This window comes from Talpa occidentalis, unplaced genomic scaffold, assembly GCF_014898055.3.
Source record: "Talpa occidentalis isolate TD23 unplaced genomic scaffold, MPIMG_talOcc4v2.1 talOcc4.8, whole genome shotgun sequence".
In the NCBI taxonomy this organism is placed as follows: Eukaryota; Metazoa; Chordata; class Mammalia; order Eulipotyphla; family Talpidae; genus Talpa; species Talpa occidentalis.
In genome coordinates this window covers 111,736,657-111,752,114 of record NW_023605194.1, presented here as the reverse complement: position 1 = coordinate 111,752,114, position 15,458 = coordinate 111,736,657, and the positions used below count along the sequence as shown (strand labels likewise).

The following is a 15,458-nucleotide window of genomic DNA, read 5'->3' as shown; positions in this document are numbered from 1 at the left end:
AGAGGTACTAAAAACTACCTCTTCTAGAGTCATAAGTCTAGTCAGTGGAACCAGACATTTCTCAGTGGTTGCCCCAGGCCGCCATACTGTTGCCATGCTACACATATCCTGTGTGTTCAACGGGGCACATCTTCTGCAATTTTCAAGCAAAAGACTCCTAGGGCTGAGTAGAAACCCCCTTGTCTCCGTTTAACATCATCAGTCTGAGTCACGTAAAGGATGAAAAGGAGAGAGAGTGAACTCCATGAGCAATGCCTAGATGTGCAGAGCTGAAAGTTACATTTCCCAGGTGCTTCTGCAGGTCCAGCAGCTCCCCTTAGTTTCAACTGTACTCTCTCAAAACCACTGGCTCACCAGGTTTCCAGGTGTATTCTGTGTGTCCCTCACTGTGGAACACCAAGACTATCGTAACTCTCCTGCCTTGAACAAGACAACAATTCATGGTATCAGGAGAGATTTCCAGGTGAGAATTCACTTTAAATGCTACCCTTCCCAATGTCTACCCAATAGCATTCTCTCCTGTCTAGGAATTTTATGAGTGGCCTCTAGAGATAGTGTCTGGTACTTAACTGTCTAACTAGGAGGTGTGATTTAAGGTGGAGGAAAATTTAGACAAGGTAAGAAGACTGAAGAATCTAAGACAAAAAAACGACCGCGGGGACTTTACATGCCCTTAAGGAGACCAATTAACCCTCCTCCCAGCGCTTCTAGTTTCCTCCTCTGCTTTGGTGCCAGGAAAAACTTGAGGAAGAATAGAGAGTTTCTATTTTCACAAAATGTAAAAGCATAAAGTATGGAAGTAACTCACCATATCATTGCCCCCCCCCCTTAAGAGTAATTACAATATCTCAAAAGTTTTGAAACACTATCTAATCTTTCCACATGCTTTCTGCCCACAATGTTACTCCTTCAGCAACTCTTTAACACAACCACAGCAAAAATAGAACCCAAAAGATCAAGCCAGCCTTCCTGCAAAGAGAAAAATCTGTCTGCGAGCTTTTGTTCCTAACCAAGTTGTCAATTGGGCACTTAGCTGAATGCATTTGAAAAAAATAAACCCAGCAAACCCTAAACATCAGACAAACATAAACAGAGTTCAAATACCCTCTTTGAAAAATGCAAGTCACCTCAAGAACCCAAGAGTTTGGAAAAACAGACCCACTTTTCCCAAGGAAAGAAATAAGCACCAGTACTTACAGTGTCGTGGGACTTATCCTTGACATCATAGACTGTTAGCTTTATTTTGGTCTCCTCATAGATGGGATATTCAGATGGGAATGTGACGCCAGTCAGGAACAGCGGGTCTCTTGTTCCCTGTGAGACACAAGCAGACAACCCTGATTCAATAAGACAGCAACTGCAGTGGGCAGCGCGCGTTGACACCGGAGAAGGCACCAAGTGACTGGGTCTGTTTGCTTTTCTAGGAAATAGTTCTCTCAGAAGAGAGATCTGAATCGCCAAGGCTGTGCTTGCGGGCAAAGACAGGGCCGAGGCCCAAAGGACAGTGAAGGGCATTGCCAGAGGTGTTAACAGTCTTGCAACACAACTCTTTTTTATTGTAAGCAGAAGCCGTTTTTTAGGGTCGGTTGTCAGGCCATTTAGAATACAAGCAATGGACAGAATCTGCAATCCATGCAAATAATCTCAGATGCTGGCTGATCAAATTAAAATGAAGCTATTTCCTCCGAGAACTATTTGGTACTATTTTGTATCCACTGCTTTTATTTATTCATCCATGCTGTCTTCCTTTTATTCAACAAATATTACATTTTTGCCCGCCACTTCCTTAGACACTTTAGAATAGACAGTGAAGAAAAGAACCAAAAAAAACTTCCTAAGTTCAAATATAAAATTTTGAAATGTGTCAAAATAAATTACTACATTTAAGTTTTGACAGTATTTTAAAAATAACTAAGCTGGGGACTTCCTGGTGGCGCAAGGGGTTAAGCACCGCAATGTGAAGCAGTCGGCAGCCTCTGCAGCACGAGTTCGATGCCCAGCCGGCCAGGGAGCTACCCACATGGCGCAGCAGACCTCTCCTGATGCCCGCTGCTCCCCTCAGCAGTGTATTTCGTCATTCTGCCTATTCTGCTCCCCACTGTATCTCTGGTGAATCCTCTCAACCCCCCCCCCCAATCTCTGGCCTGTGCCCCAGCTACTGTATGCATAAATAAATAAATCTTTTTATTTATTTATTTATTTATTTATTTACTTACTTATTTATTTATTTATTTATTTATTTATTTATTTATTTATACAAGCACTGGGTACAGTCAGAAGGGCGGGAAGGTGGGAGAATTCACCAAAGCCAGAGCGGGGAACAGAGCAGACAGACTGACGAAATACACTGCTGAGGGAAGCAGTGGGCACGGCAGGAGAGGTCTGCTGCACCATGTGGGACCCTTGCTGGGGATCGAACCGGTGCTGCAGAGGCTGCAGGCAGAGGCTGCGGGCAGCTTTGCAGCCCAGTGCTCAACCGCTGCGCCACCAGGGGAGGCCCAATAAATAATTTTTTTAAAAAAAATAAATAAAAATAACTAAGTTGGAATTATACTTGAACTATTTTTTCCTATTTAGTCAGGTTTTTCAAATATGAGTAAGATCAGTTGTGTAAATTCAGCGAGGGCATTAATTCCTAACTGTGCACACGTCAGAACCTCAAGTTTCAAAAGGACAGATTCAGAGCAACAGGCAAGATCTGCCTCTTCCCCTCATAGACACGGGGAGCTCAGTGTGAATCATTTATTCTGCCAACTGCTTCCAGAGGCCACTGGCACCTAGGGCAGCCGGCTTGGGGGCAGGCTACCTTGGTTTTATAGAGAAACTCCTCACTCCGAACAGACAAAGCACAAAGTCTAAAAAAAAAAGCAAGCAAAGCCCAAGGAGCTCAAAGCTTACTTTCTTTAGTCCAGAGAGTCAAATAAATATCACTCATACACAAAGGTTGTGAAATATATATGATCAGAACAAAATAATCAAAAGGGAAACACTTCCTCTTTTGAATCTGATCCAAGACAATAACCAGTTTCCTCCAGACACATTTTACATGTTATATTAGTAACAATAAATGTAAATAGGAAATCGCTCATCTGATGAGTAATATTTACACCTTTTGCCTGGAAACATTACAATTTGCGAAATCACCTACCTTTCTTTGAAAAACATATACTTTAAAGAGACACACACAGAGAGAATATGAAGTTTTTCGCAAATGAATTAAGAAATATAGGAAAATATGAAAAGGGCAAAACCCTTGACAGGTCAAAAACTTCTCTGGGTACTGACAATTTTCTCTTTTTCCCTCCCAAATAAATATTCATTCCATTTTATTTAAAATTTATACTCTCATTTTCCCTCTGTTTGGTTCACGATTCAGAGATTTAAACTGGGAATTTTTCTTACTATCAACTCAAGAAAAAAAGATCCTTCATGGCAAGGTAAGTTCTTCTCCCATTTGTTTATACTGATAAATTACCAGTGCAGGCTTAATAACCTCGGAATGCTTCCCCTTAATACAGAAAGCAGTCACTTAGCAGAGTGACAGGTCATGAACTACTTATGTCAGCTGTCTGAAGAGAGCAAGAGAGGGGAGGGGGAAGATAGGAGTAGAGAGGAAGGACGGACAGACAGACAGACAGACAGAGAGAAAAATGCAGGCTCACCTCTACAATCTCCGTGCTGGAGTATCTTGTCAGACTCTGCTCTGAGGGGTGGATTACTGAGATCTGCACCAGTGTGTTCAGCTTCCGATCACGGACAGGAGCCACTAGATCCCTGCATGCTGGCAGTGGCAGAGGAAAGAGAAAGAAGAAAATAAACTAACACCGTATCCCAGAGAAAACTTCTGTCCCGGCTTGGAAGTAAACTTCACCAGGGCACTGAGTGAAGTCTCCTGGGACTCTGCCTGATTGTACAGAGGAAGTCCCTTGGAAGTACCTTACAGAAATAGGAAGTCACGTGCTGCGGCGCTGAATCGAGAGTTTATTTCCACTGACCACATTTGCAGTTCATGCAAATCTGGCGTGCCCTGGGATCTCAGCACCACTCAGAAACTTGAAAGGCTCTCATTAGTCATTAAACCCAGGGCTTGAAGTCACACTCCTAGACTAAGGAAGTTGATCTGGGCCATATCCGTGAAACCTGAAGCTGCTAGTCACTATCCTTGAAACCTGAAGCTGCGAGTCACTGGCCCTGGCTGGTCTTCATCTGCTGGAAGGCATCCCAGTGCTCGCCTGTCATTCCCAAAGGCTGCCCTCCTGCCCTTACACACAGGACTGACTCAGAAGAGGGCTGCCCTACACCAGCAAAGGCAAGAAAAGGCAGAAGAAGGGTTAAATCCGTCCTGCCTGGGATTCCAGCCAAGTCTGGGAGAGAGACATGTGGAATAAGGATGGGTTAATTCTTGCCCTGGGGCCACAAAAGTTAAGAACTCTCCCTGGAGACAGAAAGCTCATATTACAGACTCCCATTGCCATACCATATTTCCTTGAATATTTTCTCCTCTCACATATCATTGCCCCAATTTGGGCAAGGAAAACTACACGCACACACACACACACACACATACACACACACCCCTCTCAAATAATCCTTTTCACCAAGTCCAATATTTCTTCTCACTCCACTTTCCCCATGGCTTCGCAATAGCCATTTTACTGCCTGCCCTGGGGGATACAAAGTCCCCCCCAGAGTTCAAGGTAGGCTGAGGGCAGGCTGGAGTTGTGATCCGGAGGGCAAATAGCCCTGGGCCCTGGATTTCATGGGAGACCACTCCCCTGACCAGCCAGAGGGTTGCAGAGATGCAGATTTACGTTAGTCTGCAGTAGACAGCGGTTTACTGGACCTCGTCCATCGACTGGGACCTCTGTCCACTGGGACAGAGATACTGTGGCTCAAGTCTGCAACTTGAAAGCAAAGGAAATTATAAATGTAATTATCACCTTCCAGTGGCTTACAGATCATCTCACTTAGTGAAGCAGAAGGGGAGAGACGGAAAAGCAGTTTTGGAATTGAAACAGGTCTGGGTTTTGTCCACTTTTGCTTGCTAAGCAATGCGGGGCAAGTTCTTTAACTTCCTAACTTCTTGCCAGTCTTGGGGATCCTTTTACTCCTGTAAGGTATGTTGTCATGATGTATTTTTATTTAAACCACATGCCTCCTGCCACACAGGAGAGCTCAGGGAAGCACTGCTACACTGCATTCGCCCTCACCACTTTTGAGGTGTTTTGCCGGTTACCTTTCATTTCTCAAAACGGTGCTATGAATTATTATTTCAGTTTGACATATTAAGAAAGACAAACTTTGGCATATCAGATACTCAGCATGGCATGATGGGAAATTTCTAGCCATCTGCTCACCTCATACCCCATTCGCTCCTTTCCTGGCTTTGCTCTCCTGCAGGAGGGCTCCTCTCTGGAAGACCTACTGTCACCATTGTTTACTGTCCACCCCGAGAGACTGACAGCTTTAGAAAATACTGATGTGAGGTCTCATTCATGTCAACATCTCACCGGAAAGGAAAAAAAGTCAGATTTAGACTTCCCTGCTCTTTGGTGGTTGTTTTGATGATCACTTCCTCTGCTTGCCTAGGAATGTGTTCAGTATCATCGTCCTTTCTCTTGTCTTTCTGCACAGGGAACAGCTCCCTCTCCACTTACTGATACTGGCTTACATCTGTCCTTGGGCTCTAGCTGAAATCGCTTTGTTTCAAACACACGTGTCTTGTCCTCTTTCTGTTGGTAGATTCATCTCGCCCTTATAAGCTTATAACACCTTTGTTCAAAATAAGTCCCACCTGTGCTGATCTCTTATCAGTCTTGTCTGTGGGCTGTGGTTAGCTCCCCAAAGTGAGCAGCTGTTCTCCATTTCACACAGACACTCTCAACCTCCTTTAAGCTGAAATATTGTGTCCAGCCCAATTTGCAGAGCCCTCAATACCAGTGATGTAAACACAATACTAGCGGCACTTTGCATTGTTTCATGGTCTAGGTCTAGAAACTGGCATGGAGAATGACCACAAGCCTGAGCGTGGCCTCCCACAGCCCAGATCATTTTCTGCTCCCTCAGCTTAGGCAGCAAGATGCCCTGGAAAAGCCTGAAATCAGCTGGATTCCCTGAGCTATAGCCCCAGATTCCCTGATTCCTAGTTATGTGACATTAAGTCACAAAGTCTTATATATCTGTTTTCCATCTGTCTACCCCTTTCCTGGGGTGGATGAAAAAGAAGGCCCTTTCTATGAGTGAACTTTTCTATGCAAAAATTGAGTGTTCTGATATTATATGAACATGTGCCAGTATTAATAACAATATTTATCAATATTCAGTGTGTTATTAGTCTATAAGTAGGTTTTTATTGACTCAGTCATATTCAGACAACTCCTTAAAAGCTGTCACCAGTCCGTGTCTTTGTAAATACCAAACCAGAATGTGAGTCACTGCACATCATAAAGTGAAACCAGTACAGGCAACGTGGACCTGCACGTACTGAAACCACCCACTGGAGTCGATACACAGCGAGCTGTCTGGGTGGCTCGTGGACTTTGTACCCCTGTGATTACGCAAAAGCCCGGCCTGCAGAGAAATTTCTCAGACGTCAATAAATAAGCCTGAAACATCTGTTTCCAGATATTTAAAGAAAAAAAATGTTTTATCTACCTACAAGCTACCCACCACTGCCCAGCACCCAAACAGCACTCTGCCTGGAGTGGCGGGCATCGGCCACCTTCCTCAAGAAGCAGAGGCTGCAGTGATTTGGGGGTTGCTGCTCTTTTGTGTGTCATTTAAGAATTGAATGGATAGAAACAAAAAGAAGCTTCTCTGCTTCATTCATCAAGATTTTCACTTCTATTTCTGCCTTTTTACTGACTCTCTTTTGGACCAACCAAGCTACGTAAAAGTGTCCCCTCCCCCTCTGGGTGCTTCATTTCCAGAGTCAGCTTTCAAGGGTTAGTTTTCAAGCTTGTCTGACTCTGTGAAATACATACCCATGACATTTGGGTACCTACTAGTTTTTATATAGATACATAAAACTTAAAATTCCTTACTGGATTATTTGTGAATTCTAGAAATCATAGGTATCTTTAATATATAATCTTCTTTTGGGGGGACAAAGGGGTGAGGGTGGGACCAATGGATTATGGTGGAGGGTTGGGGTTTGGGTGGTGGCATGACAACATGCATTTGTAAAGGTGGAACCTACACCCCTAGACATATACAATGTTGTAAACCAATGTTATACTTTGGTAAACATAATTAAACATAAAAATAATTAATTCACATTTGTTAATTTCACCTCTGACTGGGTATTTTCAAATAAGAAGCCAAAAATAGCTTTTATTTTCTATCTGCCTACAGAAGCACCTGTGTGAATGGTCCACTCACCCTCTAAGCAGGGGTCAGGTGTGGAGGTTAGTCTAGCCCCTGAAACTCAAGAGGGTGATATGCACATGAGGTGCTGTCTTAACATGGGAGACGGCCCAAGGGGCCATGGAAAGCCTCTCTCTTCTGTTCTGCGTCCTTCTTTCATTAGGAAGGAAGACCGCAAAGGCTAATAAAGCAGCTTTTTTCTGGCAATTTAAAAATAAATGTTACAGCTAGACCCCAATATAACCTTTTGGAAGCCTAACTCAAAAAAAGTGCATTTCTTGTATCCTCTACAGCCTCTTTCTGGGGAAAAGGAAGAGAGAATTCCATGCCCACTAAGAGCAAAAACAGCCAGGGTACAGGGACAGGGGCTCTTGACTAGAAAGGTGGCTTTAGGGAAATGAGCCACTTCCCCAAAGCTGTGGGTGAGAATTGTCATCTAGAATTCAGTGTTTTAATTTTACTTTTCAAAGTCTTAATGTTTGGTCAGGTTTCTCAAAAATGTCACATATAAATCCTTGCTCCTTGTACACCAGAAAATTAGATGTCACCAATCAACTGATACGCCAATTTGGGTTACATCTTCAGTTCCATAAATTACTGGGGCTCCATTATATGGTGTCACAGTTACCATTCTATACCAGCAATTACATCCAGATTAAATCAATGTACATTCTACATTAAAAGATATATGGAACACTTACAAAGTCTAATAGGCCCTTTCTCTAATTACTTTGCCAGTATAATATGCTTTCCTAGTTTTAGTTTCTTCTGCCTTTCTCTTTATTCTACTTTTTTTCTCAGGAATTTTAGGACAATTTTCTGAAGCCAGGGATGTCAGTCTCTGCAGTTCAGATGCCCGGTGTGAATTCCAAAGGCAAAATTGCCTCCTAACCGGCCCCATATCCCAGGAAGTTCTATTGCACAAAATGGCGGTGTTCACAGTGTCCCTGTTTGTACTAACTGCCACACAATGAGAGTTCCCAGATAGTTGGGAAGACTCTATTCACTTCTCAATATTTTCTTAAGTTTACTTCTTAGAAAAATGTGACTATCACCCTGAGCTAATTAATGGCCATTAATATTTGTCCTTCCATGTCCATCCTGGTCTCTGTGGAATCTCTGTAGTGTCTATAACTAATTGAGTTTAGCATCACATCATACCCTGCCTGTTTGTGGTATCTGATTCTCAAATGATAAAGCACATATTCTGTAATTTTTTCTCATTCTGTAGTATTCCTCTGTGTTCTCTGGTACCTCAAATTTCCTCTCTAACATATGTTCCTCTCATCATTCTCATAGATGAGGTCACAGGAATCATCGCTTGTATATTTATAAGATCTGGGACTGCTGGGGTCAAGACTACATCTCTCTTAACACACCGCTGCCTCTTCCTTCAATTAAATAACCATCTTTTAAGGCTTTAGAGACCTAAGACAATAACGTGTAATTTCTACCATTCACTGTTGTGTGGGAGATTTTAATTAACACATACTTCCCTAAAGAGCATGTGAACCATGCAAAATTGTCAACATAAACAATATCTGTTAGGAAATAAAAAAATATGTAAAAATCAGTATAAAAAATCGGAATTTTTTTCTCCACTTTTGTCTTCATTTTATCTTTGAAGGTGCTAAGTTCAAAGATTTAATATACCAAATTTAAAATCAGAATCTTACTTTTCAAGGTGTGCATAAGAAAACCCACACATCTTGAAGCAACAGTATTAATTTTTGGTTTCTAGAAGATTGGAGGAGGGGAGAGAAGTAATTCAATGTTTAAGATTGAAAGGTAAGAAATCAGGGCCTCCCTGGTGGCGCACGGGGTTAAGACGCAACCTATGAAACTGTCCGTGGCCTCTGCAGCACAAGTTCGATCCCCCGGCCAGCCAGGGAGAAACCACATGGCGCAGCAGACCTCTCCCAACTCGCCCACTGCTCCCCTCAGCAGTGTGTTTCGGTCAGTCTGCTCGTTCTGTTCCCCACTCTGTCTCTGGTGAATCTTCTCACCCCCCACACCTCTGACCTGTACCCCAGCTCTTGTATGCATAAATAAACAAATCTTTAAAAAAATAAAAATAAAATAAAATGTAAGAAATCAACACACACACATACAAGGACTAATTTCATACATATACATGCATACGTGCAGGCAGCAAGATAACCTGATGCAAGAATTCCTTGGGCATAATGAAATGACATTAGGTATTTTGTTCTTCCACTACAGACATGTAATACTAGCATCACACAAGTTCAGTGTTATCCTCACTGATGATAAGACACGAAACAAGCAAAAAAGAGGGGGCAGGAATGGGAAGTATGATTTGCTGTACACTAACTAGTTTCCAAGCAGCGCTGGGTTTAAACTTTGCTTGTGTTAGCGCACATCCAGAAAAACGATGTGAATGGTTATTGCTGCCTGCTAGCTTCACTCGTTCCGTAGCTATATTTTTTTTCTCATCAGCCAGTTGAATTTATAGATCACTAGACATGGCTCTAGGGTGAAAAAGACTATTCCGTATTTATTTTTACCAATAGCTCAGTATTCAGAGTCTGAGTTAATTTTTTTCAATAACATCATTCTGCTCCTTCTGGTCCCATGCATGATTTAGCTTTGTACCAAGAATTTTAAAACTCTCAACATTCTGATAATAAAATACAAATAAAACTTGAGGGAAAGATGAGACGAATGCCACAGGGAGAAAGCAGATGACAGAGTTATTGAGGAAAATAGGTAATAATTTGCAAGAAGGAATTTAAAATATTTTGTTATCCAGATATTGCTTTAGAATTCTTGCTAAATTGAGATGTGAGCATGACTGCTCCGAAATTTCATCACAACCGACTCATTTATAAATTAAACTGATTTCCTTGATGTAAATGGCTAGATTCAGATTGCTGGGGAAGAGGCCCCAAAATAAAATTTATTATTTTTCCCCATAACAGAACAATATTAAAAGATGTCACCATATTTTATGCATATCTGTGTATGTTAAAAAAAAAAATGTTGGCCTTTTCAAAGAAAAAAGAACGAGAAGATGAAATTATTGTTTGGTTGGGAATATTACTCATGCTGAAATAAACCACCCGCTCAGTACCGGCTCTCAATTTAAGTATCATTGAAGAATCTGGAGAGAGGGAAAAAAAGGAGCCTCTGTCTGGAACAATGATGCTCTCGGGAAATGCTCTCTGATTGTCAGTGCTCAGGAGCGGTGGAGAAGCCAGCTGTACTGCAGACAGCATATTTGCATATGAAAAGAACAAATTTGGTTCAAATCACTGTTGTCAGTACCAGAAGACTCCCTTTCTCTAGCTTGTCCCCTGCTCCCTCAGCTTCTGTCCTGCCAATCCTTAGAAATTTTGTCTTGATTTTGTCTTGATTTTATGATATTACCTAGGTGGGGGAGACCCAGCCTCAAGCAAGTGAATTAAAAACGAGTCTGCTCCCTGCATGTCTCTTGCAGTCCTGCGCTAAATGCCGTAAACCCCAGCGGACATGGCCTCATGGCCTAAGGCTGCCGTCAGCTTTGGCTTTCCTGTGTGTGCTCCAGACCCACACTCCACTTCAGAAACAAGTGCTTGCAGCTTTCTGCTGCTCTCTTCAGCATGCACATACGTGCTGCTTGAGAAACGGGGAGAGCATTGTCCAAGAAAGGAGGCAGGGCCCTCTGAATACTAAAACACTGAGTGAGTTTGTGGAAAGCTGTAGTGTTAGAATGTGGGCCGCACACGCCAGAGAAGAAACAGGGAATGACCTTGTCTTTTACTGGCCCAGAGGCAAAGGTGACAACTTTCTCCCCAGAACTGTCATCGGTTGGACATGGGAACCAGTGGGATTCCGGTTCGGGACAGAGAGCCCATCAGTGCTCCCGGGGAGGGGACAAGGCTGCTTCCCTGATTGATCTCTGAGCCCAAACATGACAGCCATGTGGCTGGCAGAGACCATCAGGTACAGAAGGGATAGCAGGAAAGTCAGGGGCTGAGTCACCAAAGCTGGAAGCCTAAGAGGAGTCCACTCGCAAGATGGTGAACTCCAAAGGAGGACACCAAGTGATGTGTTTGGGCATCTGAAGAGCAACAAGGGAAACAGGTAGCTGTTGCGTTGCCTTCAGCGTTGTTGTTGATGGTTTCCTGAGGGAATGTGAGGTAGCAAGTGACAAGACATCAGCAAAGAAGTCACTCAGCCTGGGTGATTCCACACACGACTCATTGACCAAGGTCTGTGTATTACCAAATCCTAGATGAGGCAATTCTTAGGTGTGCTTTCCCAAAGAACACGTTTTAGAAGAACTTTATTGAATCTATGACATCCAAGGGCTTATATTTTAGCAGGTGCTTAAGGTAATTTTTTTAAATTTCAGGATTTTTTATTTTTAATATAAGTGCATTGGACTCAGTAGTTGGATGTACAATTTAATAGGTTGTTTTTTTTAAAATGAAATTGCTGCCCTGGAATGCTAAATATTTTTATGTACATTAGAGTATTAAACCAAAGTCAAATATAAAGATAGACTATGAAATAAGGGCCAAAAAAAGAAGAATGAGAAGAATAGATGGTTCTGGAGGGACAATTAGCATCTCATTTTATTGCTGTATGCAGATCACCCTTCAGTAATGGCCATGTTTTCAAGAGCTTGTAGATAACTCCCAATTCTCTAATCCCCAGAGTCAACTGTATGTGTGATTTTCCTACAGATAAAAGAAAATCTCCGTATTCATGGTGAATGTGAGACTTTAAGGGTGCCAATTCTTTGTTCATAATGTGATTAATTCACAGGAAATAAAACGAAAGTAGAAGAGATAGACAAGTGAGTGTGGGGGCTGGCTGGAGGGAAGCAAGATTCTAATTATTCAAAGCAAAATTCACAAGTTCAACACTATGGGAGCAATACAGATCAGACAAGTTGAAAGTGGGTAAGAGTTGTTCCAGGAGGAATCAGGGTCTGAAGGAAACAAAGATCGTACTTTTCAGAATCTTTGGGATCTCCAAGGAGAGCTGATCAAACCCAAAGCTCAGCGGGGCAGCTGCTGGATGAATGTCAAATAATTCAGAGGCCTAGCTTTGCAGGAAGCTTCAGAACAGAGGAGAAGGCATTGAATGAAAGAAGTCACCTTGTCAGCAATTCCACGACGCAAGGGTAGACTAGGTAAGACAAGAATATGAGACACCTCTTTTGAATGTCTCCTGGGCAGTCTGACTTCCTTTGTGCAGAAACCAGCCAAGGTTCAGGGGCATAGAGTCCACATCTGACTGGGTGACTCTGGGTTTGCTCTGGAGTCTCAACATCCTCACCTGGATACAGGGGCCAGCATTCTAGTTATTCTCCCTGAGTGCCTGCAAAGATCCAATTAAATGCCTGAACAAAAAGATGCATTAAATTCCTAATAATGTCATAGTAATGTACTTCTCTCTTTCATGCACATGGAAGGACGAAACAGGATTTGTTTTCCACATCTTACAGATAAGAACCCAGAGTTTCAGAGGGTAAGGAATGAACCTAAGATGAAAATTGGAGTAATGCCTCTAAAGCTAGCGCCTGCATGCCCGGTTCCATTCTTGCGATTCGTTTTGCACAAAAGAACCCAGGAAAGATGGACAGCTCAGTCACACAGGTAACCAGAGGCAGAATCAGGGTTCAAACTCTGTCAGGCTGGCAGCCCACCAAGGCCCTCAGTCGCCGCCCTCACTGCCTCCTCTCAGGGTTTTCTGCTGTCGGCTGCTATGTGACTGCAACTCTCCAGTCACAAATCCACTTCTACTGTTCCCATTGTCTTATGCTTCTTCTTTTTTTTTTTTTTAAGATTTATTTATTTATACAAGCACTGGGTACAGTCAGAAGCACAGGAGAGTGAGAGAATTCACCAGAGCCAGAGTAGGGAACAGAACAGGTAGACTGACGAAACACACTGCTGAGGGGAGCAGCGGGCACGGCAGGAGTGGTCTGTTGTGCTATGTGGGACCCTCACCCGGTGGCCGGGGATCGAACCGGCACTATAGAGGCTGCAGGCAGCTTTGCAGCCCAGCGCTCAACCGCTGTGCCACCAGGGAGGCCCTGTCTTATGCTTTTTGTTGTTATTTGTATAAATGTGTTCTTAAGAGCCTCTCTAAAAGAAGTTTGCTTACTTCTTGAAGCTGTCATAATGTGGGGATCTTGATGCTCTTCTGTGAAGAATTTGAGACATCATGTTCTCCACAGATGTGGGGTATAGTTACAGGACCCGACTTGGTCAGCTCAGCCTGTGAGAGATTATTCCTGTCAGCCCCTGGAGGAGAACCCCCAGCCCCGTGAGACTTAGCCCTCTTAAATACAATTTAACAATGCAAGAGCAACAGTTAAAAACCTATACTCATTGGGAACTTTTCAACAAGCTGCTTTTTACAAATAATCATGTCAGCTATAATTACCAAAGCTTCTAAAAGCATATTTTAATATATGTGTTTTAGGAAGACATGTAAGAGGAAAAAGCAATGACACGACTAGAGCATGAAGTCCATGGATATTTATTGAGTGTGTAACGGTATCCAGATGACTCCTGGTGACAGTTTTATAGCCGTGAACAACAAAGCAAGGTCCCTATTTTATTCTAGTCCACTGGGACATGAAGATAAAAAAAAAAAAATTAGTGAGAATTTTAAACCTCGTAATGACATGAAGAGCGCTGGGCAAGAATGCAGCAGAGAAAGCTTCTCTTTGAGGTAATATTTGATCTGTAACCTAAAACCTACCAAGGAGCCAGCTGAAGGGAAATAACAAATGCAAAGACCTAAGTGTTCTCCTGTTTGAGGAGCAGAACAAAGATCAAAGAGGCTGGTGCCAAGTGAGGTAGACATTTAGCAGAAGGTCAGTCAGAACAGCCCACCCGTCAAGGCCTTTGTGGAAGGAGGTAAGACGTTCCAATTTGATGCTAATAAAACTGGAAGTCACTGGTGAATTTTAACTAAGAGAATAAAGAAACCCGCAGGCCCCAGAGGACTCTCCTAACAGGCCCAGGTGAGGGCTGATGGTGGTGCAAGTTTGGGCGGCAGCCATGGCGGAGGAGGCTGGATTCAGAATACAAGTTCAGCAGAGAAGAGGGGACAGGCAGGGGGCAGGGTTTGATGACGGATTTGACGTGAGGATGACGACACAGAAGACTCAGGGAAGAGTTACTGTATAGGGTTTCTGTGGCTGGTGGCGGTGATGCATTTTGTGGAGATGGGCCTCCTGGGGAGTTACAACATTTTGGTGGACAGGAATGGGACTCGAGAAGTCAGCTGCAGAGTGTCTTTGGAGTAAAATCTCTCTCAGACAAGCAGAAGCAGCTGGTGACTGGAAAACGGGAGTAGGGAGCATGAAAGTGAGGACAAGAGGTTCAAACGTAGGAAACGAAAGGCCCATAAATTTTATTTAAAAACATGGACCTTGAAACCCCTTAGAATGAAAGGGAGTTCAAGTTCGCGAGTATGAGGGATAAAGTGTGAGGGATAAAGTGACATTCTAAGTTGAACAAGTTTTCATCTGGGAATAACTTCCATTGCTCCAGCTGGCTTCCACCACTGTGGCCCTGGAGACAGCACCCAGGAGCCATCCCTTTGTCACAGGTAAAGCCGCAGTAACACAGAGGCTTAAGGGGGGGAAGCATTCAAAAAGCTTTGGGTTTTCCAGGACCAGTTGCATGATCCTGGGCAAGTGATCGCTGTAAAATGGAGAGAGTGTCACCTCTGTGAGCTGCAAAGGGCCAAATCTCCAGTGAGAAGCATGCGGGAAAAGTGAGGGCCTTTGCTTTATTTCTGTCTTCCAGTCTGCAAGGTCTCCTCTCCCCACGGCCTGGCTCCCCGGTGGGTGGCCCAGGATACTTTCTGGGGCTGCCTGCACCCGGACAAGGAGAACTGACAAATTTCAGCCTCACCAACAGCTGACTAGGGATCTCGCTCTTTCACATTCTCGGTGGCTTTCGACTTTACACGAAATAAAATTCCCTCCTGAACCAAGGCCCTCGGGCATCCCGGTGCAGAAGAGCAAGAGATGCTGCAAAGGTGACGACAACAGTGACCAGCCACGCTCAGTAATTAGACAACAGAGAGAAGGAAGTAATTAGGTCAATCTCACAGAGAGA

The 15,458-nt window shown here is 43.3% G+C and overlaps 1 protein-coding gene across 7 annotated transcripts in view; it reads right to left on the bottom strand.

Moving 5' to 3' along the window:
* The window catches only part of INPP4B (inositol polyphosphate-4-phosphatase type II B), a 543,252-nt gene that overhangs the window by 257,990 nt on the left and 269,804 nt on the right, over positions 1–15,458 (bottom strand). For all 7 annotated transcript variants that reach the window (XM_054690015.1, XM_054690016.1, XM_054690014.1 and 4 more), the window contains 2 exons: positions 3,663–3,781; positions 1,198–1,314 (listed from right to left, as the gene is read on the bottom strand). In XM_054690015.1, coding sequence (XP_054545990.1) covers positions 1,198–1,314; positions 3,663–3,781 — 236 coding nt within the window. The remainder of the gene's footprint in view (positions 1–1,197; positions 1,315–3,662; positions 3,782–15,458) is intronic.